At 36.4% G+C, this 17,667-nt stretch overlaps 2 protein-coding genes and 1 long non-coding RNA gene across 5 annotated transcripts; 1 reads left to right on the top strand and 2 right to left on the bottom strand.

The window, feature by feature from the left end:
- Nucleotides 1-1,592: 1,592 nt before the first annotated feature.
- On the top strand, nt 1,593-5,045 carry LOC113677205 (secreted frizzled-related protein 3). The gene is made up of 4 exons (XM_027193975.2): nt 1,593-2,107; nt 2,907-2,984; nt 3,739-4,087; nt 4,632-5,045. Exons 1-3 carry the CDS (start codon nt 1,651-1,653, stop codon nt 4,050-4,052), a joined length of 849 nt encoding a protein of 282 aa, XP_027049776.2. The 5' UTR covers nt 1,593-1,650; the 3' UTR covers nt 4,053-4,087; nt 4,632-5,045.
- On the bottom strand, nt 4,089-11,188 carry LOC113677214 (uncharacterized). Of its 3 annotated transcripts, none has more exons than XR_003446778.2 (4): nt 11,068-11,188; nt 7,751-7,956; nt 6,450-6,585; nt 4,089-5,686 (listed from the first exon to the last, which is right to left on the bottom strand). It is a non-coding gene; the product is annotated as an uncharacterized LOC113677214 (long non-coding RNA). The 3 variants fall into 3 exon arrangements; XR_016181415.1 differs by having other exon boundaries at nt 7,751-7,915; nt 11,068-11,148; XR_016181414.1 differs by lacking the exon at nt 11,068-11,188 and adding an exon at nt 8,073-8,202.
- Nucleotides 11,189-16,059: 4,871 nt separating this feature from the next.
- Nucleotides 16,060-17,210, bottom strand: LOC113677120 (beta-2 adrenergic receptor-like). Its single transcript, XM_027193879.2, has one exon. The coding sequence runs from the start codon at nt 17,132-17,134 to the stop codon at nt 16,196-16,198; it is 939 nt and encodes a 312-aa protein (XP_027049680.2). The 5' UTR covers nt 17,135-17,210; the 3' UTR covers nt 16,060-16,195.
- Between the last annotated feature and the right edge of the window lie 457 nt (nt 17,211-17,667).

The raw sequence follows: 17,667 nt of genomic DNA, 5'->3' as shown, positions 1-17,667 counted from the left end.
AACATAAGTGAAAAAAAGGAAACAAAAGTTGAATAATAAATCCCTTAGACAATGGTTTAATATATTATACGTGCGGACATTTTGATGATGCTTCGCCCTTAGAAAATTATTACACAACTCGCAAAATATCCGCTCGTATTTTATTTTAAACCATCGCACCAAAGTGTAAGAGTGACTGAATACTTGATAATCAAAATGGCAAATAGTTCGCGAGGAATTTTTTGAAAGGTTTGTTATTCAGTTTGCGCAAAGGTAAATTAAATCTAAATCGAATGAATGTAGATAACAGACGTATAGACGGTAGAATGCTGGCACAAACATTAAAATTCATATCTAATTTGGTAATTTAGTTTTTCCACAAATATGCGACAAGGCGAAGACAGAAGAGTCATGAAAACTTTGGACCTTGATCGAAAAATAAAAAACTGTCGGATTCTTATTTCACATTGTGGCAAACGAAAAAAGTTAGCTTGCCCTGTGTTTTAGTCGTGGCTTCCATTAGTTCTCTCTGTGACAAGTATCTTTCCCAATTTGCGACGGAGAATAGAAACTGAACGAAACCGTAAATTTACATAGCTGGATCGAAGAATATCGTGAAATTACTTAATCAACTATCATTTTCACTTTCCCCCTCTGGTATTTAACGAGAAGGGCTGAGAAAGATTGAGGAAAATATTCAATTGTCTTCGCAGTGCTTCTGATTGATGCCTCACACAAACCCTGATTTGTTTAGTATCGAGAGACAAGCAACGTAGGAATGAGAAACTAGTCATATTCTGCTTCGGCAATCTGTTTTCAAACAAGACCGTGAATTTTTTACCAAGCGCGTTTGCAGGCCAGCAAGCCAAGCCCAGCGGGATAGAAAAATAATTAACTAGCACGCTTTTGCAGTCCATACGAATTTCCGTCGCGTGATTAGTACATTCTAGATAAGCGCCAGCTGCATTATAATAATTGGATTATCCAATTGCTTTTGTTATTTTATGCTTTCCCTCACTTGTTGTGAGGTCCTTTTAGATGAAAATGTTACCGAGGTGGATGAGAAAGAAAATGTAATCGTCGTTCTCTGAATTATACGTGATCCTAAAATTTGATCCAGAGTGCAACAGAGTCTGCGTTAAATAACTTTAGGGCCCCCAATCAGTCAGGCCTATCCACAGACAACAAGGAGTTTATTCATCAGCTGCCTCGGCCGTTTAATGAGATTTGGTTTGAATAGAAATAACAATACTTGACAGCAAGTATTATCCTCATTTCTTAATATAGAAAAATATTGTGGGAAAGCTCGGCGCGATGAGAGCAATTCCTGTTGCATAACCGGCTTAATTTTTTTCTTTGAACCCATAACTCCCATGAGAGACCAAGACAGAATTTCTCCCTACAGTGTTAATACAATATCAAGCAGACAAGTCATGAGAATAAAGAAAAATATCAATTAGAGGATTATCAGTTGATCGAATACCCAGTTCTCTAAACTTACAACATAAGAATTGTGTGGCAGACAGAAAGGAGAATTACTGATGAGATCTTGGGAGTAGAGGGCTCAACATTACCCTGGTACACCTAAGATAATTTTTTTTGGCACACATATATAAGTACCTTAAGAACTGCAAGTCAAAGTGCGCTGGCTCCTCAGTTGCAGTTAACAAGATGTCTTGGGTCTGGATTTTGACAATAATACCTATAACTTTTCAAACCGCACATGAATTTCGGGTTAAACTTCCTAGAAGATGCGAGGAAATCTCAGTTCCCTTGTGCGTCCGTGTTTTACCATACAATTTCACCCGCTTCCCAAATTTGGTTGGCCATCGCAGCCAAGTGTTGGCTAGACGATCCATAGACTACTACAGCTCGACGTTTGTTGAAGACGCGAATTGTGCCAAGCATGCCGCGTTTTTCCTCTGTTCCTTCTACCTGCCCATTTGCTTGCCAGGAATTGAAGAGGGCGTCATTAAACCATGCCGATTTTTGTGTGAGAAAATCAAGAAGGGCTGTCCCGCGATTAGGAAGCAGTGGCCAAGTTTTCTGAGGTGTGAAGAGCTCCCCAAGTTCTCGGATGGAGTGTGTGTTCAACCCATGTCGTTTGTTCCCGCTCATCAGCCCGCAAGTAAGTCGCTATGTACTCGTTGAGCAGCAAAATCTGTAAATATCGAGCCAATTATGGTAATCTGTCGAAAAATCGATTACTTTTAATTTTTTTTGGGAAATAGTGATAAGATAGTAAAGATTGTAGTTCGTCTCTTTGTGTATCTTTAAGTCTCTTTATTTGATTTATCTTTGAGTGAACCAAGTTCAAATTCTCCGTTTGGTTTTCTATCGTAGGATCCAAAATTGAATCCTAAAGGTTACTACTCTGAACTCACCTCGTGTTCCGAAACTAAACCTTCAGCGGACTTTGGACACATTATATGGACAACAAAACTCTTCCTTTTTCACGAGGTCCTAATTGGCAACAACATTATCAACAACTCCAAATAGTATCAATCCTTCCTGGTGAATTTTTAACATTGACCTAAAACATACCTTTGGAATGGTCCGTGGTTTCTTTTCTCTGCTGCTAGAGAAAGGCAACAATTCCAAATTTGTCAGAGAACGATCAGACACATGTAAACATTATCGCGATCTTCTAATCAAATGGTAGATTACCACCAATTGAGACTTGTAAGAGGAAAATTAGAACGATTATTATCTTAAGTTGTTGTCAAGATTTTGATGCATTGAGACATGAGAAGGAACTAATTATGAGGAAAATCGGTCAAATGATTTTCATGGAAGGTTATTACTATCATGATATCAATGTCACTATATCACTGCAACTATTTACTTGCATTTCCTTCGTCATTGACATTATCAATATCATTCTGACTATTGTCATTAAAACTTTTTCATCCATTAAACGATGTAAGGTGATGTAAAGGATGACTCCTGTGGAATGAAGCTTCCAGTTGATTACCAGCATTACGCCAGCAAACATTTCGATTATGGTAAGGAGGTTTATATATCTGCAATTACTTTATTACATGGCCTGTGGCACAAAGGTACGCGAGCGAGCGAGCGAGATGGCCTCATTTTTCACGATCGAGATGGTGCTATTTGATCGGTGAGGCTAGAATGTGCTGGTAAACGGCTGAAATAACTCGATACGGGATAATTTTGTTACAGGACAAGAGTTTTCAAGTGGTTTTACAACAACAGAGTCACAAAAACATGCCTTGACACTCAAATAAAGAAAAGCACTCCAAGTTTCGAAAAAAACACCCGGCGATTCTTTAATTTAATTTTTTTGTCATATTTTGAATTCTTTTCTGATCATTCTCAACTACTGTAGCCAGACAATAGCTTCGTTTTCTCTTCCTCTCTCTTTCTTACTCTTTTTTCCCACTTACACCCAAAAGGATGCATTACTGGTCAGTAATTTCATATCGTGACTGGCGATAGAGATCGCATATATATTAATTGCACTCGATCCCGAATTAGTATAATCTTTCCGCCTATGCTATCAATTCGCCCGCAAATTTAAAGTATCCCTTAAAGTATCCATGATTAAAGGGGGTAAGTTTCTAAAGAAACTGTAGTGCTGCGTCGGCGAGGGATATAACAAGATAATTTTGTTATCAACTGAGTTGATGAGTTGATATGAATCGCCATCTTAAAGAGTTGTGAAGCTAGTTTTTCAAATGATAGCCCTTCGACAAAGCGAATGACACGTTCTTACACTACGTTTATCTATCCTTTCAGTTATTAAGTTCAGAGTGATTCTATTGGAGGGAGTTGGAAATAAAGGAACGATAATCCACGGAAAAGTTGCCAGAGTATTCAAGCAAGGAAACAAATTAATTCACACCGGCCGCATAAAGATCTGGAGCAGTACTAAAAAGCTTTGCCCCTCTATTAAAGCGAGAAGAACGTTTCTGATCTGCAGCTATGAAAGCGCGTCAAGGAAAAAACTTGTGCTGTCATCGTCAAGTGTAGTGTTGACGTGGAACGCACAGGCTCTCAAACAGATCAGAAGGTGGCTGCGATATGAAAGAAGAATGAAGCTAACGGAGTAAGCTTATACATTGAAATGATGACGATGATGCAGAAGGTATAGTTTTGTGATTTTAATTTATCTTCCCGGTGAAGCGAATGCAGCTTTCACTAAGTGAAAGCTGTTGACTTCAAGTTTCTTTATCGCCACTGTTTCAAAACGCTTAAAGCTGGAAAAAGAGGTACTATTTAAGAGTGCCTATGGGTCTCTCCTCGACATGTTAACACTTGGTTCCGAAAAAAGGTCAGACATGGTTCATAATTCTTATTCCTCTTTGATCTCATTTGGATCAGTTTCCGATGATCTCAGCCTGCTTTTCAGCAACTATGAGTCGCATACGAAGTGAGTAAATCATGCTGAGAGGATTACTCGGTAAACTTTACATGAATTCAATCCGCCATTTCCGGATTAACTTTAGCTTTTTTTTCAAAACGAAGCCTGGTGCTCAACCATTCATAAGAAAATTAATCTAATTTGCATATGAATAAAAAACATATTTTCATATGAAACTAGCAGGACTCGCTTTGAGAAAGAGGCCAAAGGTAATTCAGAAATGGGAAATTACCCTAATCCTTGAATTTGTTTCTTTCATGTTTTGCAGCACGGTGCGGTTAACCTCAGAAAGCTTTGGAATGTTTAGAGAAGTCTGCATTAATTCAAAATCAAAACACGTTCTAATATAATAATAACATGATACGACAACGTTCCGGTCACTCGATATACATATCAGTCTTGCAAGTCTGTTGAAAAACGCGATTTTAAACAAGACAGCGTTTTTGCAATCTGATCCCAGAGTCAAAGTAGTAAGTTTAACGACAAAGCAGAATTTTTGACACTTAGTTAACTCCACTTCTGTAGTCGATTTGAACAAGAGAGGACGAAGCTCTTTTGATGTCTAGCAAAAGATGCAAAGATTAAAAGAAATGACTAGCAAAGTTAACTCGATTAGTTGAAGCATTTTAAACAAGAAAGTGGAAAGTAATTTTGCAATACAATAAATGAGAGCAAATTTCAATTGAGTGTCTAAAGTAAATCGGAATTGAATAAAGGGGGGAAGTTTCTAAATAGATTATGGTACTGCGTCGGCGAGAGTATTATCAACTGAGTTAATAACGTAAATTGGCCACCATAAAGAGTTTAAAAGCTGGCGTTTCGAGCGTTAGCCTTTCGTCACGGCGAATGTTAGCTTTAAAACTCTTTGTAATGGCCAATTTACGTTATCAACTCAGTTGATAATACTAAATAATCTCTAATCCGGAATCGGTTTAGTTTTACTGTATTTCGTTATGAGATTGGTCCTGAAAACTATTGCCATTTTCTCAACCAATCAGATTCAAAACTAAAACCAAGCAGACTTGGCAAAACTAAAACCAAGCACGTGTTTTCCCACGCTTCTAGTAGCTTGCTTGTTCTTCGAGTTCCCGTTGTCTCCTGGTAATTTTCCTCGCTGTGATTGACTTCTGATTTATTTCTGAGTCATTTTAAAATACGTAAGACAATGAATATCACTTATCAGTATATTTTACATTTGAATTTGAAACGGTCCACGAATAGAATATCTTTGAAAGATGCCTAAACTATATCTTATACAATAAGTTATTTATTCAGTCGAATAAGCATTATGTAGCCGGTTAAACAACAGTTTCCATTTATGACCTGGAAGAGAGAGAAAAATTTTGATTAAAACCTATGTGGAATTCAGAATCTCAGCTGCAACTGAAACCTTAAAATTCAGTGAGATAACACAGCTTGCCTTTTCCTGTTTTTTTTTTCTTGGAAAGCCTTAAACTAACAACTACTTAATTTTCACAATAAGATTATAACCCATGGACGGAAATACATCGCAAAAACTGCTAAAATTAAGTTTATTTTGTAATAGGAAATCGTTAAGAAATATTTTTTTCAAAAACATGTATTTAGACGATTTGACAAAGGTCATAATTAAATCCAAATTTAAAGACTGATAAGAATGCAATGTTTTAGTCTAATATGGCTGATAACATGCATTTCTGTTACTGACAATGTGATTTTACGCAGTAAAATGAAAGTTTCATCAAAGGCCTTGCCTTAGAAATCTTTATAATCTTGTGGGGAAGGAGGGGGTAGTATTTGTAATTTTATACTTGAAGGGGGAGGGGGTAGAATTGGGAGGTGAGGTTGAAGCAATAGTATTAATTATACCAATCTGCTGAGTTGACATATGGGTTATTTCAATTCCGGCTTTCTCTTTACGAAATGACACGTTAGTGAAGATGGGTTGAAGAAGGGAAGAGTGAATCAGTTCTTAAAGGGAAAGCCCTGGAAATGAAGAGGGAGATCTTTAAATAAAAAAGATCCTAACCGCGATCTCTCTTATGAATTATAGGTAATGCAAAACTTATTGCTGAATAAATGACAATATATAGAAGTTAATACTTACTAACAGAAGCCACAGGAAAATTTGCATTGTTTCATCATTACAAACGGCTTTACATCACAAGCATCCTCCAGTGCGATCTCATAGAAACAGTAGTATTTGTCTGAGCTGTCTTCACAAGAAAGAGACCTTAGACTTTCTGTGAGAGAGTAAGAAATTTTTCTTTTTAGAATAACAGTGTAAAAGCGGCGGAACCCAAATACTTAGAATTAAGGAAACTGAGCCATAACAATGTCAGGGAACGTTGTGCAAACCACAACGGTAACGGCAACAAGAACGCGACAAAATAAGAGATCGGCCGGTAACTACGGTAATTACATGCATAAAGCGATTACAAACTCTTGCATGTGTCCATTCGCGAAATTCTTACGAAAAGTACGACTGACTCAAATTCATTTCAAAATCGACGTCTTCCTCGGCGATGCTATCCTGCCCGCCTAAAAACCCGTTAGAAAAAGTGACAACGAGTACGGGAAGAAGAAAAAAGACGATAAAAGTTACAAGGACTAAAGAAGTGGGAAGGATTCCTAACATAGCAAACGTATTGCCTGACGATCAAGGGTTCACTAATACGATCCAGTGAAGAGACCGCAATATTGGATGGGTAAGATTGAGGGAAGCTTGGGGAGAGTAAAAACTTGTCCTAAGCTAGTATTGGTGAGAATAAAAAATATTTGCCGAGGGGATCTGGGGTCGGGCAATAACACATAATAATGAAGCTAAAAAACTTTATTAAACGCTTGTGAAACAGAGGGTATGGTAAGACGAGACGGAAAAATATTTGGTGGCCAAATTCATATAAAAACATATGTTTGTAAACAGAAGAGCAGCCAGGTTAAATCAGTACTCAGTTAAAAATGGCGCTGCCTGGTTTTGAAAATTTTAAAAATGTGGAGCTTTTGGCAACTAATCTTTAAGTATTTTTTTATATGTTTACAATTGCTTCTACAGCTGTCTATAATGTATAGGCATTGTCTTCGAAATCATGTAACCAAACTGAACAATTCTGTTTTACATTTTTGTGTTCTAAAAGGCACGTCACGACACGACACGACAAGGTTCGGGATAGAAATAAACGATTCATCGAGTCTTTTTTTTAGAAACTTCATGGCCAGTGTCTCCTTTAAATCGCCGAAAACGTTCAGATCATTTCACACGATTTGCTCGTTCAGGCAGAAAATTGAAGCGCAATTAATTTTATATTGACCGAAAACCGAAAACCGATGGAAGATAGAGCTAAAGGTTGGCCTAAAACGTTCAGGTTGCCCAATGATAACTTGCTCAAAAGTAACTTTTATACCTACCTTTATCTGCTAACGATGTTGGTAAACCAGTCGATAATTCCGTACAAGTTGCCAAGAATACAAGCAGAACAGCTAAACGGAATGCTTTCGATGTCTTCATGTTACCAATTTTGATCATGCTCCCCGCGAAAACAGCTTGTTAGGAGAATTTTAACCGTCGGGTGTCTCAGGAGAAAATTTTCTCTATCATGGGAAGCAAGGGTTTCCTAGCAAAAGATAGTGAAAGGATTTAGTTCTAATTATCATAGATTTTGTTTCTGCTATTGTGCAATGGAGGATAAAGCGAAGACTATTTGAAGAACGAAGATGAAAAAGTTAAAACCTGACGAATAATTTGATCGAAGACAAGTTAATTTCTCATGCTTTAAAGCTTGTTCTTGTAAGTTGTATACACAAAATTCGCTTTTCCATTAAGAAGGCTGAGGGATCCTTTGACAGCGTGTGACTCTTTCTTAAACGGAAATTTAAACCCATGTTATCTTTCAAAAGCTTATCCGGGGGAAATTGGTTTCCATTATTAAAATATAAAAACAACTCCTCTTTTGAAAAAATTAATCATTCTATAACAAACTTGAATAGATCTATTGTAAAACTAATTCTCCTTTCAGCGTTACTGGCTCCATGATAAATATTTTTTTAAGCGAGTTTGGACTCGATGTTTGGCACAAATTTAATATTTTCTTGACATTTATCATGTTCTTCATTTCCATTCTATATAAGAGATGCGTGCTCAGGAAAGCGGCGAAGAATAAAGAGAAACATTTATTAGAAGCATATAAGGCAAACATTTTGTTTGATTTTCAATTTAAAAACATTAGACAGACTTCCGTCTGGTGATGACATCCTTCTTAAAAGCGAGCTCACACTAATTTAGGGACTTGAAATTATTTTCTCAGGCGGAAAGGGTGCATGCTCGCTCTGCTTTTAATCGCATTTAATTTGGTAATACTTTGATATTTGTTTTTTTATTACTAATTTTTTCTCATACAATCGATCATCGTTAATTTAAACTCGACCTATAACACTTCCTCGACGCAGAAAAAAAAAACCGAAGGCCATTTCCGTCGCAGGATATTTTCGAGACTTTTCTCAGCAGATTGCTGGAGCAGCCCGCTATTTCGTGCTTTTGTTGTTTTTCGTTAAATTTCAAGAAGAAGGGACCCTCCAATGCCTGGGAACATCGGTCAATAATCTTGGCTAATTTGGCAAAAATATTTTGGTTGTAAAATGTGACTCGCGTCAAAGTAGGTCTGGCAACCGAAATGAGACGACGTCCGTGTTTGACGTATGTTATAGGCCTTTCTTAGCACAAGTTAACATCAATTCTGGACGCATATTGAATTGTGGCTACCATTATTCTTCAACTCTCTGAAATGGCAAACCAACATAAAATTCATTATCGTACAAACTGTTAATAAGAAAGTCAAAGAAAACTCAGTAGCCAAGTGTTTTTGCTTTTTTCTTTTCGATAAAGAATCATATTCCCTTCACTGATTCATAGGGAAATTTTTAGTGGTTAGAGCTGAGAAGTGCTTATCAGATCTTTGTAATTGATATGTTAAACGGGCACGCCACAGCATTTGAGACCATTGGTCCGAAATGCAAATTTTTTCTCTTTGTGAAGTATTTCAAATATCATGGTACAAACTGGTGATAGGAAAGTCAAAGAAAACTCAGTAGCCAAGTGTTTTTGCTTTTTTCTTTTCGATAAAGAACCATATTTCCCTCACTGATTCATAGGGAAATTTTTAGTGGTTAGAGCTGAGAAGTGCTTATCAGATCTTTGTAATTGATATGTTAAACGGGCACGCCACAGCATTTGAGACCATTGGTCCGAAATGCAAATTTTTTCTCTTTGTGAAGTATTTCAAATATCATGGAAACTTGACGGTTCTAGCTTATTCGTTATTCTAGCCAAGACGGCTTTGAAGCGTAGTTTCATTTCATAATATTACCATAGATGACATCACCAAATCTTCTTTGTTCATTGGAGAGAATTCTTAACAAGTTAGCGTTGGAGAACAACGGTCTCCTTTCTTGATAATAAACAGCTGCAGGTTGACTGGACGAAACAAAGTTCTGCAGAAAATTGTTTTCTTTGTTTTGTCCAATACTGTGCCAGTTTAACAAATTATTACAAGATTTTTACATATTAATTAAAGTTATACTAAAACCAACCAATTACGTTACAATTATATTCAATAAGAAACAATTATTCGTTCTCTTCAACACTCCAGCTTTAGCATTTTCCCACTGGACCGAAAGCCAGTATCTAGATTCCCAAATATAATTTAATCAATCTATGGCGTGTTAGTATAGTCGCGTAGATGATTTTCGACTTACGTGCCTTCTGATTGGCCGAGTATAACGTCACTGAAATCCATTCTGTAATCACCCTTGCGTGAAGTGATCATTAAATTGGAGGACTAACTCACAAAATTTCTTTATTCGCAGAAAGAAATGCTTGAAGTTATCATAAAATTGGAGGCTTACCACTCAAAATGTCTTAATTCCTAGAAAGAAATGCACGCAACTTATCGTGCTGTAACAAAAGAGTTGGAGGCCTTTTTTTTCTTCTGGAAAATACACGTGAAATAGAATTTTTTTGGAGTAAATTTTGAAGCTTGCAGCCGGCCGAATATGTACACTACAGAAAAATTTATCAGTCACACCAATAGTAATTCTTCAGGCGATAAGATATCTTTTTAGTATTATTGGCAGGCCTTGAAAATAGGGCTTGTAAGCTTTGATGACCAAATTAGAGTTGCTTCAACTGCATTTGGCATTGATTATGGAACTCTCCATCAAACAAGCGCGCTGCCAGATTGAGTTCGAGGGCAAACATATTATGTTAAAGTTTCCGGTTACAACTAGGAATACCTCGACATTTATAAACATAGTAATCTTCAAATCTTCAACTAAAAAGGTCAACAAGGAACGCATGAATATCAGTTATTATGTCAGGCGTAAACTAGAAATATCTCAAAATAGGTAAACACTTTTGACACCAAAGCTGACAACTAGCGTCAATTTAAAAGTTTGCTCGAGTGGCTACTTCAATAGATTTACAATGGAGATGTTCCAACCGCGACAAAATCCTGTTAATGCCCGAGAGTTCTCGCATTAACAAAAAGAGTTGAAAAAAATCCGCAATATGTATAGCAGTGTTGTTTGAAAACACCTTGGACGATCTCCTAATTATCGTCTAGGTTTGTCCAACGACCAGAAGAAAAAAACTTAATATTCTTTGTGGGAAAAAAAAAACTGTAAAACAAAACTCATTGATACAACTAGATAAATTTATTAGTGAATCTTACCCTTAGTAGATGCGTAGCAGGTAGCAGTCTTTAAGATTGAAAAACTCTCTCAAACATATGGTCAACTGCTGTGGCATTGACACCGACAGTGTTATTTAAGCACGTATTCAGCTTAAAAAGAATCACCCGAACCAATCACAAAAAACTTAGCTATCAACAGATGTTGAGGTAGACTTATCCGAACATTAGTTACCAAAGCAATTAAGCTGAAAATATGGATATAGCCAGACAAAACATGATCAGAGACATGTTAGCCTTTACTTGAATATACTGATTTGTGTGGGAGGAAAAACTAAAAGAATAAACCCAAGCGGTTAAGCTCTTGTCAAAATTTGGTTTACATGCGTCAACCGAAATACTTTCTATAGAATACGACTTTTTCTCCGGTAATTAAAGATGACTTCGCGAGAGTTCTTGATGATAATTAAAGTGTGTATCTTCACTCCTACTCATCACGCACAGTATGGAAGTCAAAGAAATACTCTTGATTACCTTGACAAATCACTTGACACAAAAGACTGGATTCATCTTAGACTTCAACAATACTGATAAAGCACTCAAACTCATCGCGTCAGAAAACTTAAGTGTTCATAGTTCGATCATACAGGCAGACAAACGGATTGCAATTGAACGACTAGTAATAACATACTAGCCAATCTATAGTTAATCCTCATTACCTTTATTAACAATCTCTACCGTAAAGTTTTAGTGGAACGAATATGACGGTCGTCTGTCCAAAGGTGATTACGAAGTGAAACTCTAGCTCAAAGTTTCACAACCGCATGAAACAGGTCAAATTAACAAATGATGCTTCATTCAATTTTACATTTTGCTTTGAATTGGGTTATCACAAGTGTTATCGGTGGCAAATAGAGGAAAAACGAATTTTAACTTGTAAGTTATGGCTAAGAATGTGAGATAAACGAAACCGAACATTAATACCAATAAGAAAATGCAGGTGGAGGTTCTACAGCACTTAATTATTTTTTTTAAATTCAAAATTACTCAATGCCTAGCTTTTCATTGTTTTAATTTTTAAATTTGATATATACCTGTTTTTACCGCGAAAACTCGAGAGAGAAAAACTGGTATCCCAGAGGCTTTCAGTCCAAGAATTCCTGATAGCAACTACTATCAGAAAGCTCTTCGAGAACTTTCGGTCGATGTTAACGATTCATACGAACATAACTCTACATTTTTCTTTTTAGTACCAAGAAAAATATAAGATGTCCCAGTTGTTTTACTTGTAATAGGGCAAAAAGTGGAAATATGACGCTTATGTTCTCCAAATTGTAGATTCGTGACAATTTTTAAAAAATATCAGCCTTTATTGAAAAGAGTCCGTTCAAAGGCAAAATTGTTGTCGATTATATTAATAAAATCAGTAATCAAAGCTCCAACACATATATTCCATTAAAGAATTCAAATTCAATGTGCCTGAAGGAGCCTTATGAAATTGCAAAGGTCGAGCAGTTTCCTTTGAATAAATTGTGATCACCGTATCTTTCCAGATTTGAACGATATGCACGTGGTTCTAATCCGTTTCCTAATTGGTCATACGGGCTGACTTATCTGCGGTTACTGCACTAATTTAGCATTTGAACCATATCGCCATTAGCTTTGGATCGATTTTTTTCCTTTAATGAAAGGTGCTATATATGTATGTATGTATATATATATATATATATATATATATATATATATATATATATATATATATATATATATATATATGCCACGTATGCTCCCCCAGTTCAGATCGATTGATAAGAAATTTTTTTCCAACCAAAATTTTAATTCAATCATTTATGATACTATTATAGCCGCAAACGCTAATCACTCGTACTCAAACTTTACTGGAACAAACTTCCGTTCATCGAAAATTTAATAAACTTGATATGACACATTGTTGAACACGGTAACTGAAAATAACAAAATTACAAACACGCGAATGAGCATAAAATAACTTACAACGTATGAGTGAAAGTACTTGAAAACGACAAAGCGAAATAAACAAGGACGCTCACAAGACGAATGTGACCGAACCAAAAGACGAAAAAATGAAACCGAAGGCACGATATGTTCCGATATGTTTCGCAAACTAGACAACTAAACAAATAAATAACGAGCGAACAGAACATATACAATATGCAAATAAATATAACAAGTACAAAACTGGTAACTGATAAAGGACACTAATAAAGACGAGAAACTTAACGCTTAACTCGAAACTATGAAACGACAACAACAACAACAACAAATAATAACAATACAAATTCTTGCGCCTTCAACTATAAATTTACAAATTTTTGACGAATGTGCAGAGTCGAGAAACTTAAAAACGTCATTGAAAACCACATTTTACGTGAATATCTGCAGAACTAATAGCATAATTAAATATGAAGCTTTAAACCGTCCCCTTCCCTTCCCCTAAAAAAGAGATTTCTTGTCACGATCTCCAGATATTTTCAAACAAAAAGGAGAAGAGAAGAAAGTACAAACTTCAACTCTGGAATACTGTTTGACGAAACACAAAATTCCAGTGGTTAAAAGTACAAGATATGCATGGCTGAACGAATATCTGAGGGAGATTGGGAAACACTGGTGAGAGAACTAGAAAAAAGAACGGGCCAAGATAAGTCGAATGGAGAAGTTGACGAAGATTGCACCTGGTAAACTTTACCGTATGACAATTCCATAAGAGTGCTTTTCGACTAAGTGTCGTAAAATCAAAGGGAGGTAAATGCATCTTAGAGCCAATGAGAACAAAAACTAAAAAAACGAGCAAACAGCCTCAAGCGCGGGAAAACGCGGGCGTCCAAGTTGTGAATGGTTTTAGTTTGCATTTGATTGGTTATGAGTGTGACACGAGTTTTCTAGACCAATCACAAAGTGAAGTAGAGTTAAACCAAAGCAATCCCTGATTACTTTTGACACTTAATTGAAAATTGCTTTGTAATGTTATCGTTCCACCAGTTTCATTTCAACGGAGATTTCCACCAATCACGTCTAACTTAAGCGGCAAGCATAAATCTTTTGCAGTTTGCCTTTCAACCCTAAGTGCAATAATCATATTCTGAAAAATATGCCATTTGTTGTGAGTAGAAGCTATTTCTTTATTTTCTGTTCGACTCGCCCTCGGGAAACGTGCTAACCGTATTCGTATTTTTCATTTTTGCGGTCGGGAACCGGCAAGACACATTACAATATATTTGAGACATATGTCTGTTATCTTCTATTTAAATGAAGTTTTCAAAGAGTGGTATTACAGGTCTGTTAAACAATTCACAAACGCAGCTTTAAAGTTAACCTTTGAGTGCTCTCGATCGCTGCTTTTTGTGTTTTGTAGCTATTTTCGATTTTTCGTTCATCAAAGTAGGCATGCATATAAAATTAAACTGATAAAAAAGTTTATTTATTCAAGATCACTATGCACTAGTATAACTATGTGCTAAGAAGCGCACCGGTTTGCTCGCGGGTTACTGACCTTCAATTCACTTAATCAAGAACAGCATCATATGAACTTATGTCCAGTTTTCCTTTATTCTCGCTAATGTAAGATCTTCGCGAGAGCTAACAGCTTTTTCAACGAACTGTTTATTTTCAATGAATTTTTTCTCCATATTTGATTAGCGGTTTTAAAGTGGAAAGGTGAAATTCCCCGGTTACCATAGACACCGCCATAAACTCAGACGTAAAAGCCGAGTTTTGATCAGGTATGTTTTTATTCATTCCTATGAACACAAGAATTGAGTAATGTTTTCTTTCTTTATAGAGTTCCTTATGAGAAAAAAATTTTAAATAACAACCAAATAAAAACAGAAGGCCCTAACCCGCACCAGGAAATCGTGTAAACATAAATTACTAATCATTTTTTCAAGAAAACTAACACTAGTTTTATTTGTACGTTAGTGGACCGACATTGGCTATCGTCACCTAACATTGGCTATCGTCAGCCAACATTGGCTATCGTCAGCCAACATTAGCCATTGTCAATCACCATTGGCTATTATCAAAGACCCTTGATATGTTTATCACGGTATGCACCTTTAAACCCGTTCTTTTGAAATTGCAACACATTCCGTAATTCTTCCTTTGAAAAATGGTAGGTTTTGTATGTGAAAAGCACGTAAAAGAACAGAGAAATTTTTACTGCTACGCGCATGTTTTTTTTCTTATTTTACTACAATAAATTAAGATATTAGCAATGATTCATCCGGGATATTGATATCTAGTTCGTTTATCATTGATTACTCTCCTCGGTCAGAAACTGTTTTATTAAATTAAGTTTACCTTTTACCTTCTCTCATCGATGAATAAGTTTCAACATTTTCATTGTTTCTCACATCACACGATCTTTTAATCTTCTGCATGGCCAGTGAATTGCCTCTTAGATTACGACTTCAGGTTTTAATTAAAATATCTTGTAAAAGATTTCAATATCTGTAACGAGGATGGTAAATGTTTTTTGAAATTGAAATTTACAGTCCTCGTTTACGTGATCATTGTGCAAAAAGTGTCACTGACATATCGACATTCCTGTTCCAGTGCTATTGCAGGAAATTTGCCGCCATATGGAACTACTTACACGGTGGCAGAGCGTCCGTCCGACCGGAAAGTCCTAGGTTCGAATTCTAGCGGGAATACTCGAAATTCTTTTTATTCGAGTATGTAGGTGTCATTTGCTGATTGATGTCATCTTTCATTTCAATTTCTGTTTACATTTTGCTGTGAAAAAGGATGTAGGCGGCATATGTGTTTTAACTTGGTGAATGACCACTATGCTAAAAGATATTGAAGTTTAAACAGCAAGAAAGACTTGTTCAGTCTTATATGAAAGACTTGAACTGCGAGAGAAATGAAACGCAATTGGATGTTTCTTACTTTATTCATTTTTCTTTTAAAAAAGTGAACCTATAACAGTTTTAAACATACTTTTACGCTTAACTAAAACTTAGTGAAAAAATTAGCCGAAGCATTAAACAATTGATTCCACTATGTCAGAAGCTGGAATGCTTCGATAAAGATCCACTATGAATTCAACTTGTTCTTAAATAGTGAACGCAATTCATTTGCTGATAACTACCGAAGACTTCCGGACTTAAATCTTTCAAAATTGTTTAAGTTATCAAAAACAACAACGAAATGTATACTTCATCGCTGTACCAATCTCACGGATTCGCCAGCAATATAGCACTGGGTTTAAAGACGAATTGAGTAAAAGTATCATGGACGTTATTCCTAGAATATTAGGCCGGAAAACGTTGCTCATTATCATTATGGAATGCGGCATGTAGCAACAAATGAGTAAAATGCACACGAGAAATGTGTTTATGGTAGATTTCCTCATTTTACGAAAAATGTTTTCTTCACTGGGCTGTTGTTGTTGTGGCTGCTGCTGTTGTTGTTGATGTGCTATCTGCAATCGATGGCGCCTAACAATGAGATAGATTTTCAAATAGACAAAAAAATTTACAGCTAGAGACACAAATGTTATGGAAGACAAAGATAGATAAAATTGTTCGTTAGTCCACAGCCTTGTACATGATAAGATACCCGAGATTATCCAAATTGCAATTACTGCCCAGGTGACACGAAGCGGCGTTACAACAGCTTTGTACCTCAAATGCAATTGAAGTGCGAGGAGGCGGTCGATGCCGATTGCCGTCGTGGTGGTAAAAGACGCAGTGCATAGAAAGATGCTTAGAAACTCAAACACTATTACAGTTCGAGAATGAAACGTTGCGTTTGTTAAAACCAATGTTATATAGAATGGTTCAATGAGCAAACCTACAAAAAGGTCTGAAACCGCAAGACCTGCTAACAAAACATTTGCTGCTGAATGTAAAGAGGGCGTCCTCCACAGCGCCAGTAGAATCGCAATGTTTCCGAAGGAAGCAGTGATACAGAAGATGACATTCACTGCACAAAATGCTATTACATAATGAAGTCTGTTTTCGTAATCTAATCCTCTGACGAAGTCGGAGGTTTTCTCGAATTTCGACGCACTGTTGTGTTCATAATTGATGGAGGACTGCGTTGCATTAATCATCTCGTCTGCTTTCATCACAGCCCTACTTTTTCTTGGACTGTTTGTGTTGCCCGCCACTGTATATGTGATTTTAAAAATATGGAAAGGGACATTTAAATATTCATAGCTAACCTCCAACGTCCTCCTTCTTTGTGCTTTGTGTTCAGTTAAAAAGTAAACTTAATTTAAATTTATATTGCAGTTGACATGGGGTTTTCATAAGGACAAGAGGTTCCTCTTAACAAAATCATCCACGGAGCTGGATTGGCTTTCAATTTTGAATGTGACCTCAAAGAAATGCAAACCAATACAGAAAAGTATTTTATGGAACCAGGTCTGTGGCTTGTTTCATTCTTGTCTTATTTGTCATGGTCCTCCCTCGACAAGTATCTTCATTCGCATTTTAGAGATATGATTTAAAATACACTATTTTCATCTGTTTCACACTGTTAAGGAAGTGCCCATGGGAGATTGTGCTAGTTTCTAAATTTTTGAAAATTGTCGGCGGCTGGTATCGACGATGTAGCAGCCATTTAGCGCATCCTGCATATGAAATTTTGCAAAAAACA

Source organism: Pocillopora damicornis, chromosome 11 (assembly GCF_964200805.1).
Source record: "Pocillopora damicornis chromosome 11, jaPocDami1.2, whole genome shotgun sequence".
Lineage (NCBI taxonomy): Eukaryota > Metazoa > Cnidaria > Anthozoa > Scleractinia > Pocilloporidae > Pocillopora > Pocillopora damicornis.
This window is presented reverse-complemented; position numbering and strand designations above follow the sequence as displayed.